Genomic DNA, 15000 nt, shown 5'->3' with positions numbered 1-15000 from the left:
TTACAAAATATTTATATTTCAAATAAATGCTGTTCTTTTTAACTGTCCATTCGAAAGAATCCTGAAAAAAATTAATCACAGTTTCCACAAAAATATTGGGCAGCACAACTGTTTTCAACATTGATAATAATCAGAAATGTTTCTTGAGCAGCAAATCAGTATATTAGAATGATTTCTGAAGATCATGTGACACTGAAGACTGGAGTAATGATGCTGAAAATCACAGAAATGATTTACAGAAATAAATCACAGAAATAAATTACATTTTACAATATATTCACATAGAAAATATCTATTTTTAATTGTAATAGCGTTTCATAATATTTCTAATTTTTTCTGTACTTGGTGAGCAGAAGAGACTTCTTTCAAAATATTTAAAATATTTACTGACTCCAAACTTTTAAACGGTAGTGTACATAAAATGACATGTATACTATTTCAGTATTTTCAGATTGTGCCAAAATTTTTTTTTGAAGATGCTTAGTATACTGAAAAATAATGTCAGTTTTCACTCTGAAATTGCTAGAACATTTCACAAATAATTACACAGAATCTAACACATTGAATTAAATGTGAAATTTTGAAGTAGATAAACTGAAATAGTATTTTATTGTAAAACATACTGCAATAAAAAATGACAGATTATTTATTGGCTTTTGGGAGATTTTGGATGCTACACAAATTTCCAGTCAACAGATAAATCAACCTGGCCGATATATCGGTTTATCGGTGTGTTAGTGCTTGTACCTCTTCTCTAAAACTCTTCTTTTCTCATCTATTTCAGTTGTTCCCAACAGTCTGATTGTTGCTCCCGATGCCCCAAACCCTGTGGTTCGTGAGGGCGGATCCATCAGACTCCTGTGCAACGTCTCCCGCAACTTCATGGAGGGAATTTACCTGTCTCTTACCTGGTCAGTCAAGAAGGGCTCATCTCTGCTGGAGGACCTGCTGACCTTTGGTCCAGATTTGGGCATGACGGTTGGCGACGACTACACGCTGCGCTACACAGATGGCGGGATGCGGCTAGAAATGGGAAACGGAGTCTCGCACAGTCTCGTGCTCTCCGGAGCGACGCCGGCCGATCAGGGCATGTACGTGTGCACGGCCAGACTGTGGACGAGAGAGCAGGGAGCCTGGAACCGCATTCAGGAGAAGACCGTGGAGATGGGAGAAGTGACTGTCACCCCTACAGGTTAGTAACTCTCTAGAACAACGCGATAAAAATAGCCCATAGCACAACAGAATAAAGCCACAACACAGTGGAATTAAAATATATTAGTAGAAATTATGTAAGATTCACTTATGTTAATTTGCATTTTTCTTATTTTAAGAAATGTTTAGGAGAATTTTAGAAATTATAAATTATATTAGTTTGTTTTAATGTGTAAATTAAGTTATGCATTATATTTTAATTTAATAAATTATGCATTCGTTGAAATTAAATGATGAATTATGAATTATATTAGGTTTTTTATTTTTATAAATAATATAAATTAAAATATCCATTCAATGAATTTAAATTACAAATTTTTGAATATTTTTCAAATTATGTTAATTAAATTATAAATTGTTAGTTTTTTTTATTTTGCATTAAATGATATGAAATTATATTCATTTTTTTAATATGCATTCAGTGAAATTAAATTATGAATTTTAAATTGTATTTTTTATGTAAATACAATTATGCATTAAATGTAATTTAAATTATGTAAAAAAAAAAGTATGCATTTTATACATTAAGTTTCTTGCTAAAGTCTTGAAAAGCAAACGTCAATTAAAGGAAAAGTAAATATACTGAAAATTCTGACGTGCACATTCTTGATTCCTTTAATTCTCTTCCATTATGGCTTTATACTGTTGTGTATTTGCTTAATATTGTCAATTTCATCAGTTTAGTTGTGCTGTGCCCTCCTGGGAAATTGTCATGATCATGATGCCATGAAATAATCCAATTTGATTGGATAAAAGTACTTACGATGAATCATTGTTATGCAATTCGCTCGGATGATCTTTAAACAACAATTGTGATCAAATGAATAAATAAGTTGCATTTGGAGGAAAAAGAGAATGAAAGAGATTTGATTATGGTTGTTGAAGTCATGCAGCTCCTCCCTCGAGAAGACTAGATATGCTCTTTTGACCGGTTTGATCTTGTTTAACATCTTCAGACCTTTCTCACAAACCAGGCTGTTTGAATTCTCGTTGCCAGTGAAACTCCTGCCTGGTTACCATATATACTGTCAATGTTACTGCAGAGTTTTAATTAAAATTGGGAAGACTGCGGGTGTCTGGAGAACCATCCAGCAGACATTACACAAACACAAACTCTCAGAGTCTTTGTATTGTTTGAGATTGTAACTAGAAGATGTTCAGAGAATATAAAGCACAGAAGCAGTCTGTGTCGTCTAACGTGATGTGCTGAATATCACTGAGCCCCAGGAGAAATGATTGAGAGTTTGCTTTGAGAAATTAAAGGAATAGTTCAACTGTAAATCACAATTCAGGCATCATTTGCTTACTTCTGTTATGGCACACCTGGAATAAGTTGCTTTTTTTCTGTGGAAAACAAAAGGAGAAATTCAGCAGAATGTTCATGCTGCTCTTTTCCGTATAATAAAAGTATATTGTATTATTATATTTATATTTTTTGTTATGTGCTTTTACTGTTTTTATACTATTATAGTATTTATAAATATTTTAAATTAGCTTTAATGCTTTGCATTTTAATTTTAGTTTAAATTTTAGTAATTTTATTATGCACTTTTATTTTCATACTATTATATTATTTATTCATATTTTGAATTAGCTTTTATTTTTTTCTCTTCCATTTCAATTTTAGTTTAAGTTTTAGTCATTTTATGTTCTTTTGTCATTTTTGTTCGTTTTTTTAGCTTTGTTTTTATTTCAGTTTTAGTCATTTTAGTAAAATTTTCCTGCAAAGTTTAGAATTGATTTTAAAATAGCTGTTTTTGTGTACAAGGCTTTATCTGGTCTATCTTGGTCAATACTTTAGTGACCTTCTGATTCCTTACTCTCCTCAAAGAGCACTTAGGTCTAGTAAACTCAAATCTTATTTATTTTCTCTAGCTTTAGGTTAGTTTAAGGGTTTTGATGTCAAATTGTTCTGATTCTATTTGTTTAAGTGTTTATTTTTAATATGATGCATGTTTCCTTTTAATGCTTTTTTATATGCTTTTAAATGTGTTATAGAAATACGTTTTGACTTGACTTGAATTTTATTTCAATTAGTTGCCAAGGCAGCATTAAATCTACTATTTGTATTATATTTCATTTCAGGTTTAATTCATTTACTGAAAATTATTTTTAACAGTTTTAGTGGTTTGGACCAACATGAGGTTGCAAATGCATCACTGTTACTCTTACCGTATGTGTTTATTTAGTTTGCATCATTAAGATCTGCATTATTTCAGTTCCATCTCTAATACTTGCATATTGTCTGCTTTTCTTGCTCTTTAAATTGTCAGCGAGCTCCCTCAGCGTCCAGGTTCAGGACGACAGCACACTGTCCACAGGAGAGACGCTGCTCCTCACCTGCTGGGTTTCTGCCGAAGCCTCGGTGGATCTGGAGGTGGCGTGGCTGATGAACGGCACGCGAGTTTTGGCCCGTCTGAGTCGCGACGGCGTGCTGACCAATGCGTCTGATGCGGTGGATGTGAGGCGGCTGGGAAAGTGGGATTTCCAGCTCAAGGTTCACGGTGTGGAGCTGTCTGACGCAGGACTCTATGCGTGTAAAGCGAGTGCGTGGGTTCAGCGCAACAGCGGACGATGGGACCGGGCCGCGGAGAAGATTTCGGACCCCGTACGCGTTCACGTTATTAAGCAAAGTAAGTACGTTGCGTAACTTTCATCTGAGTGTCTGAAGTATCATTCATAATATCATGACTCTTAACATAAACACCCCGCAGCGTCTCACGTTTTGTGGCAAAGTGTGACATTTCGAGAAAATGCCATCTGAAGCTCTTTAGAGCTGCGTATAAATGCGTTCTGCTTCCCTCATCCATAAAATATTAATTTGATGTTGATTGTTTGGTATTTCAATGACATTAAAAGCATGATATGCCATTTATATTAGTGCACTGGAAAATATCTTCCAAGCGATGGCCTTGGGTTTTCTATTAGAAGATGATTCGCAGATCACGTTTTATCAGACTAATGTGGATGAGGCATCTTTTAGTATAAGTTAAGACTGGATAATATAGCTAAAATAATCATTTTAAAGCTGCATATATCTATATGTATGTATTCACTCTAAAATGACTTAAAACTAAACAAATTCAAGGAACTATTTAGTTATTGCTGGCTAGATATTTTATTTAACACCTAAACAGTAAATTGAGTAGATTAAAAATAATCAAGGCATATTTTCACACTTTTTTACTAAATGAACACAAACAATTTTCATTGAATTTTCAAAATTCCAATTTCGTTCCAATTTTTTAAAAACATAAATTAATACTTTTATTCAGCAAAAATGCATTCAATTGATCAAAAGTTGCAGTAAAGACATGCATAATGTTATAAAACGATTTCTATTTCAAATCAATGCTGTTCTTTTGTACTTTCTATTCATTAAAGATCATCTCAATGAGTCTGAAATGCGTAGGATTTAGTTTCGGCTCCAAAAATACAGAAAACAACATAAAACTGGCTCATACGACTGGTTCAGTGACATCAAACTTGTGTTTGGTTGTGCACATTGTTTGAAGACCAGACAGAAAATTACGTCATTATTCACTGAAAACCTTCCCTCTAACAGCTCTTAAATAGATTCTTAAATGGATTGTGATTAGTGCATTCCAAGATATCTTAATTTCAATAGAAGAAACGTTCTACAATATACTGGCAGTGCTCCAGACTAAAATTACTTTAAAATAAAACAAAAAAATAACAAGCGTTCAGAAAGAAAAAAAAAAGCATTACAATATTTAATAAAAACCAAAAAGAATTAAAACAGCATGAAATATTAAAAGAAACACAGAGTAGGTGAACTACTGGCATTTCCAGAATGGCAAAATAGCTAGATTCGCAGTGCCAGGTTTGAGATTAATAGGTTTCTATATACGCTTTGAATGCTTGTTTGTAAAACAGTTTTATGTTAACTTAAGATAAAATGATTAAAAACATTTCTGGTAATAATGCCTTGAAACTAAGTGAAATAAGTTTATGTTGAAGCATTAAAATCGGAAATAAATACAAATTAATAATAATTGTTATTTGATTAAACTAAACTGAAATAAAGCTAAAACAGTAATAATTAAATTAATGGAAACTCGAAAAATATTGCCTTTGCACGAACTGAAATAAATTAAGTTTAATATACATTACAATAATTACTAAAACTGAAATAAAGATAAATAGAAACTTGTAAAAAAAAATTAAAAAAAATAAATACCAGTAAAAATGGCAAAAGCACATAACAAAATTAAAAACATAAATGAAAATGAGAAAATGGAAAAAGTTTAAAAAATGTATCAAGTCTATAAAAATATTGAAAAAATACACAGCAAAATTAACAAAAATTTAAACTGAAATGAAAAATAAAAATAAAAGCTAATTCAAAATATTAGTAATACTATAATCATTTAAAAATAATATTGTCTGTGACTTCCTGAAGTGGCCTGGTTCGTGTTTTCAAGGCAAGATGTGACGATAAACGTCTTTTTAAATATACACCTGGAATCTAGATGGTCTTTAGTCTCTCTAGAGCACAACAGCAGGTTTTCACAAGTTAAAATCTATAAAGAAGATTTGCAGGACTCTTGACTTTGGCGGACTGCATTAAAATAATAATTAGTTTTTGCTGGTGGAGGTTTATTTGTAAAACTAGAGCCAATGAAGGCATTGAGTGTGTGCGGTAAGTCAACACCCACTCACTCACAAACTTACACAACCTCTTTAACCTGCGTTACGTGAATGTTATGATTGGTTTCCAGTATCCCAGCTCCCCCCCACTGCGCTCTACAGTCACGTCACTTAACGTTAAAGAGAATCTCGATGTGTTAGAGCCGCTTTCGTTTCCGCAGAACAGCCTTGAATGTGTTGGCTCTCATTGGTTAAAAACGCGGTTTCAGGAAACGGGTTTCTCCTGCCAGAAAACACCGGACCTGTGCAACTGCTAATGTCTGAACTTGACAACGTGTTTTTGTGTGGGTCGCCTGAAAGTATTGTTTTTCCCTCCTTTGTTTTCTCACTTTCTTCGCTTTGGACGCTTTGAGACGCTCCTGATCCAAATCTGTTCAGAAAGTAGGCAGCATGATTACGCTGATGGATCTTTTCCCTCAAACTGGGAGCATCACATATACACAACTGTTCAAAAGTTATGTAATGTTTTTTATAAGAAATCTCTTATACTCTCCACATGCTTATTATAGTTAGGAAGCATTTTTGTTGCTTGAAATAAAATAAACATTTTATATATATATATATATATTTTTTTTTTTACTTTTATTTTAACTAATTGCCAATCTTGTGCTGCACAATATTTTTGTGGAAACCGTGATGCATTTTATTTTTCAGGATTCTTGGACGAATAAAAAGTTCAAAAGATCAGCATTTTATTTGAAATAGGAATCTCTTGTAACATTATAAAAGTCTTTACTGTAACTTTTGATCAACTTAATGCGTCCTTGATGAATAAAAGTATGAATTTCTTTAGAAACGGCTAAACTAATTAAGACACTTTACACCTCAGCAGAACAGACAATGAATGCATTTCCGAGTATGAAATATCTGTTCCTCAGCTTTTCACGTTTGTAGAGTATAAACAACTCAGTTGTCTTGCTGTGTTTGCTCTTATAATTCAGTCTCATCATCAGAGCTCTTTAATACACGGTGATCCAGATGACTTTAGTTCGGCTCTGTGTGTGTGGCTTGATTATTAGTGGCTTGTTTTTGCGCTGTAAGATCAAAGTCTGCTCCTGCGGTGTCTTGAGGTGTTGAAGATGAAGTCGTGTTATCGTGGTTTTCTGATAAGCGCTGTAAATAGTCTTGCACACTTTGCATGTTGTAGTTTGCGCCGTTATCAGCCGGTTTTGATGAACGGCGTGTTTGCTGTCGTCTGCGCAGCGCTCAATCAAAGCAGTGAAGTGCACTAACACCACGCTGACATACTGTACCGCCTGAACCCGTGCCATATGCTCCGAGATCGTATGAAGCAACGCCGGCTCAACTGTTGGAGAAACAGCTGAAGATTTCAGTAGCTGTTTTTCATCTTGTCATGCACTGATGGATGAATTGTGCTGCTCAAACTCATTAGCGTTAATGATTTTGAGACCCGGTGAGCCCAGCAACCAAAAACCATGTTCAGTCTGTATAGACTCTAGTGTCATGTCTGGCCTGTGTGTTGTATCGTTGTGCACATACAGCATATCATGAGGCTCTTGGATTACATTTGTTTTTTTAAATTTACATTTTACTTGTTTTTAGATTGTCCTTTTATTTGATCATTTATAATAATAATAATAATAATAAGTATAATATTTGTTTAATTTTTTATTTAATTAATCTTGATGATTTTTTATATTTTTAAAATGTTTGTTATCTCCTTAAAGAAGATAAAGATCTCTAATCTGTTCTAATTTCTAAAGAAAGTGTTTCATTAGTCAGTTCTATTCTACCCTGTTCTATTCTATTCTTTATTAAATGATTCTGCGTTATCTATTTTATTCTGATTTTTTAATATATTTCGACTCATTATTTTTTCTGTTTAAAATTATTATCCTATCGTTAGTGTTTTATTTAGTTATATTTTATTTTTATTCATAAAATTATTTTTTATTTGATATTTTTTATTTATTATTATTTCTAAATTATTTATTTTTAAATTCTTATTTCCAAATTTATATTTTGATTAATTGTTATTATAATTAGTTTACAATTATTATTCTAATGTTAGTGTTTTTTTGCTATATTTTATTCTGATTCATAAAATTAATTACTTAACAAAAGTAATTACTAATTTTTATTGAATATTTTTACTTTATTAAATGATTTCCTATTTTATTCTAATTTGTAATGTATTTTCTAATGAATTGTTCTTTTGTATTTTATAAAATTATTATTCTGCTTAAAGTGTTTCTTTTGCCAGTTGATTCTATTCTGATAATAATAATAAAATTATTTTTATTATTGAATCTTTTAATTTATTAAATTAACATTTATTTTATTCAGATTTATAAATTTGTTTTTTGATTAATTATTCTATTTAATTATTCTATTCTCATTTTAATAATGTATTATTTTATTATTCTAAATATTATTAAGCAATATATGTTGTTATTATTATTATTATAAAATTATTTTGTATTTCGTTCTGATTTCTGAACTTTCATTCTGATTTTTGTTCTTACTGATTTTTTTTTTTTTTTAATGTTTTATTGTTTAAGTGATTTTAGTCAGTCCTGTTTTATTCTGATTATTCTAGTCTGTACAGATTTATAGTTATGTTCTAATGTACTGTATTAAGTAATATTCCATTCTATTCTATTCTCAGTACATGAGAGATTGTCTGGCGTTATCCAGCATCTTAGTGTTGATTTCCAGTTTCTAGCGCTGATGTGGATCAGGTGAGAGTGGGTTCAGGTGACCTGTAATCTAAACTCACCTTTCGCTGCATCAGCCTCTGTATTTAATTAACAAATAAACCAAACTGACGAGGACTGATCTGATAACATACCAGCACTGCAGCTCATTCTCTGCTCAACTAAAGAAAGCATGAGAGAACGAAATGGACAGAAGAAGACGGAGCACAAAGAGATAAAGTCTGATCATGTGGAGTGAATGTGTGCAGTGGAGAGGCTCTTGTTTAAGCTGATTGGCAGTCACTCTCTCGGGCCCTTATTCCGTTCCCAGGACACTTGGTTCCCGTCCATAGAGACCGGCTTTAGAGCTCCTGTGGGACATTCATCTCATCGGCTCTGTTTGTCCGGGTAAAGAAACGCACTGTCGACCTGCTCTCGTCCTGTCTCTATTTATCTTTCCTTAACTAGAACTCTCTCTGGCTTGCTAACCGTCTGCTTCTCCTCACTCCATCCCATAAAGTCCCATAACCAAACTGTGCTCAGAATAATGACGGTCTTCTGCAGGAGGAACAAACTAAGTTACTAACTTTAAAAGTAATTAGCTAACTGGGAAAAGTAGTCGCCCCTCTTGAAAAAAAGAGAAGAAATATTAAACCAGTTTTAACCAATGTTATTTGAGTATTATCTAAAACTATTATATTATATTATATATTATATTATAATTATTTATAGTGCTATTATATATAGCTTTTATTTTTATATTTTCAGTTTTCAATGTAACATTAGTTTTAGTAATTTTGTTGTGTTTTTGTTTTGTTTAGTTTTTTTGGTAGGGTTAGGTTTTTTATCAGTATGTCTATGAAGCTTTAATTAATTATTATTTCAGTTTTAGTTTTATTTTAGTACATCAAGTAAATTAAAAATCAAACAACTAGTTGAAATAATAAAATTTAATGTGTTTTATAGTTAACATCATTCCAGTTATTTATTATTATTATTTAATATTATTTATATAAATAATATAATTTAATATTTCTATTTAGCTTTTAAATTTTTTCGTAATTTTAGTACTTCAACTTTAAGCTATTTATTTCAGTGAGTTGCCAAAGCAACAGTTCTATTTTAAGTTTAAATCTAAGTTTAAGTTTTTCATCTAATATTTTCATTTTAGTATATTTCAGCTTTTATTTTAATTTATTTCGGTAATCTCAATTACCGATTTATTTTTTTTATTTTTTTTAATACTGACAACGTTGGTTTGAACCTTCTTTTTTTTAAATGTACTGATGTCCATGACTACTTTTAGATGGACAATGCCAGTTTTTCCTCCTACAATCAGGTTAAATGGGTTATTGTTGACTTGTTAACTATTAATGTTTCTCCTAAGCAGCAATCAAATGGAGATTTTTGCTTAATTTATCTATTTTTCAGAAAAAAAAGACCCCAGTTATTTTAAAATAGACCTCAATAATGTCTCAAACTGTGCTCAGATTTGCCAAAACAACAAAGTGTGCAATTAAAAGTTAAAGATCTTAATATGAAATTAAACATATTTGTTATAAATTTCTCTCTAGAGCAAATTTTGTTATTTTGAGCAATGTTTTTGGTTTCCATCAGCAGCTTACACTTACCTTACACTGGTAACCAGCACTAAGATGGTTTTAAATTTTAAGTTTGATCGCCCTTTTAAAGGCACAGTTCACCCAAAAATGAAAATTGTAATCATTTACTCACCCTTCACTTGTTCCAAACCTCTATGAGTTTCTTTCTTCTTCTGAACACAGAAAATTATATTCTGAAGAATGTTGGTAGCCAAACAGCTGACGGCAGCCATTGACTTCCATTGTATTTTTTTTCCCCCCTCACTCTATGGAAGTCAATGGCAACCGTCAACCACTTGGTTACCAACATTCTCTAAAATATCTTCTTTTGTGTTCAACAGAAGAGAGAAACTAATGCAGGTTTGGAACAACATGAAGGTGAGTAAATGATAACAGAATTTTCATTTATGTGAACTATCCCATTAAGCAGGGATAAAACCCATTTTAAGACATTTTAGAATACTTTGTCTCCAAATGTCAACACAAGATGAGGCTTTATCAGAGTCAACAAGATGTCAAGTGAATGAACCCTTGATGCATATGAAGAATGTCTGTGTATTATTCCACTATAAGTGGGAGGGGCTTATCGAACAGGAAGTGATGCGGATGAGAGCCACACGGCGCAGATGGTCCCAGTGACTCAGTCGGCGTGACGTCCAAAAGCTTAACGCAAAACCCACCACCACATGTGAGGCTCAAGTCAGTTGTGTTTGTGAGTGAGAGTCTGGATGCTTTTCATTTGTCCTGCTCCTCTCTCATGTGTTTTTCCGAGCTATTTGCGCTTTGTGAGTATTTGGAGGTTGTGTATGTGGGAGAACGGCGTTTTCTTTGGCACACTGTAAGTCTTTGTGTGTCTCTACTGCTCACCCATGCATGAAGGTCCCAGCTGTATAGGAAGCGTCGCAGGGAGTCGTTCACTACCCACCGGGCGCGAAGCCCAGAAACACTTGACACTGGTGAGCCGAGAGCCTGGAAACAGGGTCAGCGCACACCTTTAATGAGTGTGTGATTGTGCACGTGAGCCGATGTTTGGAGGACTGAGAGGAACACTTACACTGTCTCACATTTCTAAGACTTTTAAAATGTAGGCCTATGTTTGGAAGCGAAAAATCAGTTATCCAGCTTTCTTTTGTTCAACAAACATGGACTGAGTCACTTTGGCTTCTTTCCGTTTTCCTTTCGTTTTGTGTGATTTGTTTTGTTATTGTTTTGCTTTTTAGCTTTTTGTGATTTGTTTTGTTTTGTTTTTGTTTGTTTTATGCTTTAGCTTTTTGTTTTGTTTGATTTTCTAGGGATTTTTGTTATCTTTTGTGTGTTTTGTTTTTATATGTTTTGATTTTAAATTTTTTGTTTGTTTGTTTTTTGTTAGGGATTTTTTGTTTTGTTTTGTGTATTTGTTTTATGCTTTAGCATTTTGTTTTGTGTGACTTGTTTTGTTAGGGCTTTTTGTTTTCTTCTGTGTGATTTGTTTTGATTTTTAGTTTTGTGTGTGTGTGTGTGTGTGTGTGTGTTTTTGTTTGTTTAGTTTGTTTGTTTGTTTGTTTTTTTGTATTTTAGCTTTTGCTTGATTGGTTGGGGGCTCTTAGTTTTTTTCATTGTTTTGCTTTATTTTGTGAGATTTGTTTTGTTAGGGCTTTTTGTTTTCTTTTGTGTGTTTTTGTTTTTGTTTGCTTTGCTTTATTGGTTTGTGTTTTGGTTTGTCAGGGCTTTTTAGTTTAGTTTTGTATTTTTTGTTAGTTTTTTTCCCCAGCTTTTTGTTTTATTTTGTTTTAGCTTTTTTTTTGTTTTGTGTGATTTATTAGTTTTGCTGTATTTTATTGTTTTTAGCATTTTGTTTTGTGTGATTTGTTATTGTTTGTTAGGTTGGTTTTTGTTATTTTATTTTTTTGTGTAATTTTTAAGTATTTTGTTTTTTAGCCTTTTTGTTTTGTGTGATTAATTAGGGCTTTTTAGTTTAGTTCATGACCTTTTTTACTTTTCAGCTTTTTGTTTTATTTTTGCTAAGGCTTTTTGTTTTGTTTAGTATGCTTTGTTTGTTTAGCTTTTTTGTTTTTAGTTTTTTTATTTAGTTTAGTTTTGTCTAGTTGACTTGCTTTGCTTTTTGTTTTGTGTGTTTTGATGTTATTCGTTTCTTTGTTTTGTTTTGCTTAATTTAGCCTTTTTTGTCATTTTTGTTAATGTGGTAATGTTTTGTTGTATTTTTATGTTTTGTTTTGTCAGGGCCGCCTTAGGTTTTTTGTGTGTTTTGTCTTTGTTTTGCTTTTTAACTTTTTGTGTTTTGTTACATATTTTTAGGTTTGTTTTAATATTGTTTGTTCTGAATTTTGATGTTTGTTTATTTTTTTCCTCAACAAACATGGTTTGAGTTGTTTTGCCAGTAAAAAATGGGCTTGAATGTTGACTTCTAATCATGAAAATGACTAAAATAAGAACACAATGTGGATACAAATCTCCAGTTAAATACTTTTCAGAGCAAACCTTGAATTAATATCCTAAAATGCACAGCATTCCTTAAAAATCCAAAAATGTAGGTTATATCCTTATTTGTTTTTTATTTATTTATCTGAAATAGATGTGCAACACAAAAATGTAGTTTTATTTATTTTTTCTTTCTCTCTCAGATCCAGACTACACTGTTGTTCTGAGCACAACTGTGAACGCAAAGTTCTCCGGTGACCCGACAGAGCTGGAATGCAAAGTCACAAATGTGTCGAACCTTCGTAGCGGGCGGCTGGGAGTGTCGTGGCTGTACAGAGACGTTCAGCCCGGTGACGTCCAGGTATCTACTCACACCATTGCCTCACTGGATGAGAACGGCAACCTCGTGCCAGGCAAGATGTACAAGAGCCGCATGGAGGCGGGGCTTATTACAGTGACCCGAACAGAACCTTCTGTGTTCAAGCTCCGCCTCCTTCGCACGACGGCCGCCGACGCCGGTGAATACACGTGTGCTGTAACCGCATGGGGACCGTCTCGACATGGGAACTGGAAAAAGGTTGCCGAGCATGTGACCCCAGCGCTGAAAGTCAGCTTTGCTAACAAGCGTAAGTGTGCATCCATTTGGATGGTTTTGTAAATTTTTAGGGTTAGTTTATTGTTTATTTAACCTTTTTATTTTATTGTGTTTGGTGTATCAGTGGATTTACAGAGACTCATATTTACATTCAGCCTGTGTGCAGTTTCTGTCTGGCCAAAAACGGACCGAATTTGCATGCCCTGCTGTAAATTGACCGGTTGATGAAAAACAAACTTATGTGGATTCTACACATTTAAACAATTCAGATAAGTTATCTAGAATTATTTATGGAGCAGATAAAATACATATAATCATTTTATTAATCAATTATCATTTTGACACATATTTTCTTTATTTAAAGGCTGAAATGTGAGGCTTACCTTTTTATGAAACTTTTTCAAAGCTTTATTTGAACATTTACATTAGATATTTCAACATGCTATTAAAAGTTGTCATTTAAAATCCGAACATCATTGGTAATGTTATTGGTTTAGTGATTATGCAAACAAAAAGTCATTTTATTTGTTGTTTGTTGATTTTTAAATATAAAACTTGGTGAAGTGATTTATGTGTCGGTACTTTTTTAACATCTCCAGCACATTTTAACAATACCGTGATAATACTGATAACCGTGATAATATTGGTCACTATAATCGTGATAAGAAATGCTCATACCGTTACATCCCTTATATATATATATATATATATATATATATATATATATATATATATTCATTCATTCATACATATTGTTTATAGCATTTTGGCATTGTGAAAAGTTATTTTACACACAAGTGTATTATTATTAATAATGACAATATTAATATCACTATATCAACCACAATCAAAAGGTCAAAATTGAAAGCAGTCGTATTGTGAGGTAGTGTAAGTATGCATTTGGATGACTACGTAATCTTAGAAAGTTAGTTCACCCAAAGAAGAAAATGACAAGACCATGCAACAATTTTCAGCAAGACTAGTAAACTACATTTCCCTGTTTAGTTTGCACTGTATGTGAAATGTAAGTCAAAGGTGTCTAAGTCTAGTTTGTTTTAGACACCTGTGAGTACTGCAGCTCAAATGTTCACGCTTCTATTCTGGTCTGACACATGACATCTCAGCTCATTGATTTCCTGCATCATTTCTATAATTACCTGAACGGAATAACCATATGCATGGAAGCATTTGCACCGGTTGACTTCAGCCAGCGCCGTCTCTGTAATGGGGAATTCTCTGTTTCATGAGGAAGTATAAATGATGCATTTGTATTATATTCTGATGTGTTTTGTGAGCTGCGAGTCTGATGCATTTCTCCACAGGGTGCAGTTTATTCTGACATGCTGAACGCTTGTGTTCAAAACTGTTGCTGCACCAAGTTACACAGCTGCAATTGCAGCTATAATGACATCTGAACATTTGGCATAATTTTGCCATTATCTAATATTGTGGCTCTTATATTGGGACACTTTTTTATATTCCAAGAGACTTGCCAATCCATTGTCTTATGCAATTCAAGACCAATAACTTTCAGCGAGAAGACACGGCTCTCTAGCTGCATAAAAAGCAAATGCAGTGTGTTGCATCATGAATATATTTCTGCATGATATTTGGATGTCGATCATTCAGAGCTCAGAGTTCTCAGCTATGTTTTATTTAAGTTTTAAATGTATCTTAAAATTGTTGCTGAAAATTAATTAGGAGAAATAAACACAGAGACAAAAGTCTGGGTAAATGCTTGAAGCATTTATTATTATTGTTGTTGTTTTTGCATTTTTTTATTTAACCTTTGTTTATATAATAATAATAATAATAATAATAATAATCATGTAATCATCACATAATC

The 15000-nt window shown here is 32.6% G+C and overlaps 1 protein-coding gene across 1 annotated transcript in view; it reads left to right on the top strand.

Moving 5' to 3' along the window:
• The window catches only part of LOC107555256 (prostaglandin F2 receptor negative regulator-like), a 34780-nt gene that overhangs the window by 7997 nt on the left and 11783 nt on the right, over nucleotides 1-15000 (top strand). Inside the window, exons 3-5 of the mRNA XM_016237998.1 lie at nucleotides 785-1192; nucleotides 3486-3845; nucleotides 12763-13185. Coding sequence (XP_016093484.1) covers nucleotides 785-1192; nucleotides 3486-3845; nucleotides 12763-13185 — 1191 coding nt within the window. The remainder of the gene's footprint in view (nucleotides 1-784; nucleotides 1193-3485; nucleotides 3846-12762; nucleotides 13186-15000) is intronic.

The sequence above is a fragment of the Sinocyclocheilus grahami genome, unplaced genomic scaffold (assembly GCF_001515645.1).
Source record: "Sinocyclocheilus grahami isolate Dianchi unplaced genomic scaffold, SAMN03320097.WGS_v1.1 scaffold528.1, whole genome shotgun sequence".
Taxonomy (NCBI): domain Eukaryota; kingdom Metazoa; phylum Chordata; class Actinopteri; order Cypriniformes; family Cyprinidae; genus Sinocyclocheilus; species Sinocyclocheilus grahami.
This window is presented reverse-complemented; position numbering and strand designations above follow the sequence as displayed.